The 6,703-nt window shown below is 55.9% G+C and overlaps 1 protein-coding gene across 6 annotated transcripts in view; it reads right to left on the reverse strand.

Moving 5' to 3' along the window:
- The window catches only part of LOC144945995 (transducin-like enhancer protein 4), a 45,263-nt gene extending 40,071 nt beyond the window's left edge, over positions 1–5,192 (reverse strand). For 2 of the 6 annotated variants that reach the window (XM_078874709.1, XM_078874713.1), the window contains exons 1-2: positions 5,010–5,191; positions 3,792–4,547 (exon numbers count right to left, since the gene is read on the reverse strand). In XM_078874709.1, coding sequence (XP_078730835.1) covers positions 3,792–3,815 — 24 coding nt within the window. In that variant the 5' untranslated portion in view covers positions 3,816–4,547; positions 5,010–5,191. Of the gene's footprint in view, positions 1–3,791; positions 4,967–5,009 lie in introns of those variants that run through there. The other 4 variants (XM_078874714.1, XM_078874711.1, XM_078874712.1 and 1 more) reach the window with 3 other exon arrangements.
- Between the last annotated feature and the right edge of the window lie 1,511 nt (positions 5,193–6,703).

The raw sequence follows: 6,703 nt of genomic DNA on the forward strand, positions 1-6,703 counted from the left end.
TCCGATGCCCGTATCGACAAAACCTGCCCTGTCTTCACCATGCACACCACGCGTCCCACCAATCACCCTCCACACCACGCGTCCCACCAATCACCCTCCACACCACGCGTCCCACCAATCACCCTCCACGCCACGTGTCCCACCAATTACCCTCCACGCCACGTGTCCCACCAATCACCCTCCACGCCACGTGTCCCACCAATCACCCTCCACGCCACGTGTCCCACCAATCACCCTCCACACCACGCGTCCCACCAATCACCCTCCACGCCACGTGTCCCACCAATCACCCTCCACGCCACGTGTCCCACCAATTACCCTCCACACCACGTGTCCCACCAATCACCCTCCACACCACGTGTCCCACCAATCACCCTCCACACTACGTGTCCCACCAATCACTCTCCACGTCACGTGTCACACCACTCACCCTCCACACCACGCGTCCCACCAATCACCCTCCACACCACGTGTCCCACCAACCACCCTCCACACCACGTATCACACCACTCACCCTCCACACCACGCGTCCCACCACTCACCCTCCACACCACGTGTTCCACCAATCACCCTCCACACCACGTGTCCTACCTATCGCAAATACCTCCGTCTCCCCCCATTTACAACTCCAACCCTTTCGAGTTGCGTTCCAATCACGGCTCCACCCAAGTTTCTTACCCTCTTACCCTTCCCGAGAAGTTTCCCAGCCGCCTCTCCGCATGCAAATTAGATGGAGCTCATTCGGCACTGCGGGCGAACGCGGCCCCCAGCGCTGGAAAATTCAGCCGAGCGCCGCCGCTCCCCCCCATCATCACCATTCACACAACCAAGCGCGATCCATTGATCACGCGGCTGTCCTTCAACCCGCAGAGGGTGAGAGCCCTTACCCTTTAGATTTGAAGCTTTCGTGACTGCAAGGAATCATCTTCTTAGGTTTTTTCGGTAAAGTCACGTAGAAAGTAAAATAAAATAAAAACAAAAATCACGACGTTTCGGAGGCAACACAATGACGGAGACTTGTGTTGCCTCCGAAACGTCGTGATTTTTGTTTTTATTTTACTTTCTACGTGACTTTACCGAAAAAACCTAAGAAGATGAGCCCTTACCCTCTATTGCAACAGCGGTTTGTCCGACGGACGCGATCGCCTCCCCCCCCCCCCGCATATGAACGTGGAATTTACACCACCACTGTGGCCAAGATGCTGTGAACGCCGACGCATCGAAGCTCACGTGAGCCTGGAAAATAACGTTTCGACTTTGCAACGGAGACGCCGGATGACGGAGCATCCGTTCATGTCGATCGTGAAATTAATGAGCACCGAAACTGCACTGATGTTAGTAGTAGTGCGGTACAAACTGAAATAAACGAATCTATTTTTTCTATTTTACCAGCTGAGGCTCACTGAGCTATGTAGCTCTTTTTCAGAAGCGACCTGGCTATCACAAATGTTAACGAAGTTGCTTATCATGTGTAACTGTAAAGTAGCAGCCAAAGACTCTAAACGCGTGATGTTAATTCTAAATGTGTTGGGAACACCCGGAGGACCCGGAGAAAAATCCACGCAACCACGAGGAGAGATAAAAACACGCAGACTCCTAATGTACAGCAGGCGTCAGGGTCGGGATCGAAGCCACGACCTCCTCTGCATACCAGGCTCGCTTTGTCGCTCGCTTTCCCCAAGGCACGCGGAGCGAAACTCGAACGCCGTGGCTTCCTCGCTTCTGAGCGAAAGCTCTGGCAGGATGTCATGATCTTCGTTCACCGACCGATTGAGTGCCCACTGAGAATACGCGTTTTTTTGCAAGAGGCTGATGGGAATGTGATAATAAATACATTTTAAAACACCCCACCACCTTTGTTAAACTACCTCAAACATTAGTCAACTTCATAGTATCCCATCACAAAGCAACATAAATAAATACTGCCCAAACATATGAAAAATTATTGGCTTTACCCTTTCAATGCCGGAGAGGGTAAGGACCAAATATTGTGTCACCATAGAGAGTACTACTGCCCAAGCAGTCACTCACACTTGTTGACAAGTGATGTGACAGTACGTACAGGCGATCCACTTACAGACACCCCACTACACTCACACACTGTAGCACAGTATCCACAACAGCTGCAGGCCTCCCGTAAACCACCGCGACTCCTCGTGTGGCCACTCCCAGTCTCAATCCCTGCCCTCTCCCCGCCGCCCGCTGTGAAAACAGACGACGCTCCATGACGCATCGAGGCCCTGATGTTGAACTTTTTTTCGCACCGTGCTAATCGGAGGTGCGGATGCAGCCTCTTCCTTCCGATCCTCGTCTCTCCTGGCTCGTTGGTCCCGTTTTTCAATTCCTTTAACATCCTTTTCCTCTCGTTTCCCATTCCTCCTCTACTCCCTTCCCCTTCCCGTTCATTGTTCTTCCTCACTAAATGACATCCTCGGCTCTGCACACAATCCCGCGGTGTGGTACAACGGGGTGCAACGTTTTCTCTTTTGATAAATGACCGTCGAGAAAAAGCAGCGTGTTTACTCGGAGCCTCTGCCAATCTCAACACACGTGCACACCACGTCCTCTGTGAGAAATTGGAGCCACCACTTTCACAGCGTTCAATCACCTGCTGAGGTCGTTGGACATCGGTGGGGTATCTGTAAATTGATCGCCGTGCACATTTGCAGTTGTAATTCAGGCCGTGCTCATGAAGCCATTCAGTCAGCGGCGACTTCCTCCTCAAATGAGTACTGCCATTGAGACATCGGTGCTCGCCTGTTAACAACTCTGAGCCAGTGGTGGGAAATCCACGTCACTATGGCGGGAACGAGTCTCCCCATGAGACAACCGTGGATCACGTCGCTGCAATATCAAACCTCTCAACCCACGCGGTTTACCCCGGATTCTGGTACAGGGAAATAGAGTTTTCAGGTCCATACGGCGTACAGCCGTTTCATCTATACGGGCAACAAAATATTAATTGTCTATTTGGGTGTGTGTCTCCCTTGTGATGGGACTTTGTAGGATGAATGCTGAGATTTATAAGGGCACGGGGTGACCAATAAGGTCTGAATTGGTCTGTAATCAGGTAGGGCACTGATAAGGGGTTGACAGGAATGCAATAGTGGCACTCATTGTAACGACCTCGAAGCGATGATGGGGCCGAGTTAATCCTCTCAACCGGGATTTGAATTCGTAACTTTCTGATTGGCTCCACAACTGGCGGACATGGCGACGTGAGGTCAACGTTGGCACGTGCTTGGAACCGTTGGAACAATGTTGCACCAACGTTGTTCCAACGTTTACAGGGCCGCTGAGTCCACCGTGCTCATTAAGGTATGGAGGTGGAGTAGGGTCGCCACATGCCCGGGTGCCACCAGCAAAGTCCGTGAATTGGCATCCGTTTGCGTTGGGTGACACGACTTGATTTGTACCCAGATCTGGGAATCGTGATTGCTTGGAACTCCATTCCCACAGCAGACGGCGGAGTGACGTTTGATGCCTGGCCGAGCTGTGGACCGAGGAGCACGTCCCCCGGGTTCGCTCCGCGGGAAGGGGGCGGCGACCCTTGCGCGGATGAATGAGTGAACGAGTAGTTACGTAACTGAGTATGTGAAGGACTGAATGAGTTAATAAATGAGTGCATACGAAGAGTACATGGCTACGTAAATGAGTGAGTGAATTAGTACGTGACTGAGTACGTGAATGACTGAATACATAAATGAGTGAATGAATTAATCAGTGATCTGGACCCCAGCTTAGGTGGACCCCAGCTTAGGTGAACCCCGGCGTGCCGGTGCGATACTCACGGGGTGTCGACCCTGCGAGAACATCCTCCGACTCCTCCACCACCTCCACCTCCTTGTCCACCGCCTTCTCCACCACCTCCAACTCCTTGTCCACCTCCAACTCCTCCAACTCCTCCACCTCCAACACCTTGTCCACCGCCTTCTCCACCACCACCAACTCCACCACCGCCGCCGCGCACTCGCGCCGCCCACACAGCTCCGCGTTGTTCAGCAGGAGACAGAAACTCCAGACGGAGACCAACAAACAAACTCCGCGGCGTCGTCAGCGACTTCGCACGGCGGCGCCAGCGGTGACGACGACGGCGGCAGCAGCAGCAGCCATCACCATCCGTGCCTGTGAAGCAGCCAGCCACCGCTGTCAGTCACCCTCCTCCGCGTGTCACCCTCCTCCGCGTGTCGCCCTCCTCTCCGTGTCGCCCTCCTCCCGGTGTCACCCTCCTCCGCGTGTCACCCTCCGCCCGTCACTGGCGCGCGCGCACGAGGAGTCGGTGGGGCGCCGTGGCCCCGGAGATGACGAGTCGACGAGACGAGGTCGACTGGAAAGAGATGATGGTGATGATGGAGGAGGAGGTTGACTGGACAGAGATGATGTTGATGATGATGATGAAGGAGGAGGTTGGGTGTGTGGGGAACGCGCCGCGGGCTCTCGATCGGCTCCTCTGCCGCTCTCCGTGCCGACAACGCAGACGCCCCCCCCGCCCCCCTCCGTGTAGCCCACAGCAGGACTGGGTGGGGGCAAGCGCTGTTAGCGAGCACCTGGTAAGGTCGGCACACACAAACACACACTCAGCACACACACCAACACACACACTCGCAGCACACACACCAACACACACACTCACAACACTCACACACACAAACACACTCTCACACAGACACTCACACACACACACTAAGCACACACACCAACACACAGTACACACACACCAACACACACACTGGCAGCAGACACACACTCACACACTGTCAGCACGCACAAACACACACTCACACACTCACCCGCAGCAAACACACCAACACACACACTGGCAGCACACACACACACTCGAAGCACACACACACACACTGGCAGCACACACACACACTGGCAGCACACACACACCAACACACAAACACACTGGCAGCACACACACACTCACACACTGGCAGCACGCACAAACACACACACACCAACACACACAAACACACTGGCAGCACACACACACTGGCAGCACGCACGGGCAGCGTGCTGCTGCTGCTCTCCGTGTGTCCAAGACGCCTCCTCGCACGCAGCGCGCGCTGCGCAGTGTGGGCAAGACGAGGAGGATTCAAGTCCCGGGCCAATGGGAGATGCATACGGGGTGGGGATGGCTGGGGGGGGGGTCCTCCGCCCCCCCCGCCCAAACGACACCCCCCTCAAATACCCACCACGGGTCACACACACAAAGACCCCCCCCCGTATCTTCTTGGCAAGACTGTTTCGGCAAGCAAGTTGCGCCTATGACGGCGGGTGCTGCGCACGAGGGGCTGCGTGGCCAGCACCACGCCCGGCCGCCTTTGTCTCCCTGAGTGGCGATGTTTACACACGGCGCCACGTGTTTACTCATTTGAGACCCGTCAGTGGGTTCGGATAATCGCCACTGGTGGTGGCCATCAGCGGGAATCGAAGTCGTGTCGCTTGGTTCGTAGCGCAGTGCGCTAACCATTGCACCACCGCTCCCCCACTATATACTGTGTACAGTACCTCTTATCACACACCCGAACGACGCACTGCCACTGCACGTATCATGCTACGTACTGTACCCCAAGCACACGTCAACGAATTCCACTTCACACCCCAACCCCCGATCACACACACCCCCAATCACAACCACAACCCCGATCAAACAATTCAATTATGTACCAACCACACCCCCTCGATCACACACCCCCCCAATCACCACCGCAACCACCAACAACCCCAGCCACGATCACCACCCCAACCACACCACCAATCACCACCCCAACCACACCCCCAACCACCACCCCAACCACAAACTACCCCCCCTAACCACACCCCTAACCACAGACCCCCACACCCCCCCAACTACAACTCCCACCGCTCTCCAGCGCTGAGCGGTGCACGTGGGGACGTGATGTCACGGCAGGCACCAGCCAATCGGCGAGCGGCGTTTGAGCCCCGGCACTGTGTCCCGCCCCTCGGCACGTCAATCAAAGTAACGTGGCGGCGGCTCTGTCGCGTGAGCCCGCGCCGCTCTAATTGGTGGTAATTGCCCCCCCCTCGCTCATCCCGAGTGGGGTGGGGGCTGCGGATCTGTCGTGCGGCCGCGCGCAGTGGCGGTTGACTGGTTTACTAGTTGGTGTACTAGTTAGTGGTAGTGGTGTGCTAGTTAGTGGTAGTTAGTGCACGTGGCTAGGTGGGTAGGGTTAGGGTTAGTGGGTGTGGCTAGGTGGGTAGGGGTAGGGTTAGTGGGAGTGGCTAGGTGGGTAGGGGTAGGGTTAGTGGGTGTGGCTAGGTGGGTAGGGGTAGGGTTAGTGGGTGTGGCTAGGTGGGTAGGGTTAGTGGGTGTGGCTAGGTGGGGAGGGTTAGTGGGTGTGGCTAGGTGAGTAGGGGTAGGGTTAGTGGGAGTGGCTAGGTGGGTAGGGGTAGGGTTAGTGGGTGTGGCTAGGTGGGTAGGGGTAGGGTTAGTGGGTGTGGCTAGGTGGGTAGGGTTAGTGGGTGTGGCTAGGTGGGGAGGGTTAGTGGGTGTGGCTAGGTGGGTAGGGGTAGGGTTAGTGGGAGTGGCTAGGTGGGTAGGGGTAGGGTTAGTGGGTGTGGCTAGGTGGGTAGGGGTAGGGTTAGTGGGTGTGGCTAGGTGGGTAGGGTTAGTGGGTGTGGCTAGGTGGGGAGGGTTAGTGGGTGTGGCTAGGTGAGTAGGGGTAGGGTTAGTGGG

Source organism: Lampetra fluviatilis, chromosome 39 (genome assembly GCF_964198595.1).
Source record: "Lampetra fluviatilis chromosome 39, kcLamFluv1.1, whole genome shotgun sequence".
NCBI lineage: Eukaryota > Metazoa > Chordata > Hyperoartia > Petromyzontiformes > Petromyzontidae > Lampetra > Lampetra fluviatilis.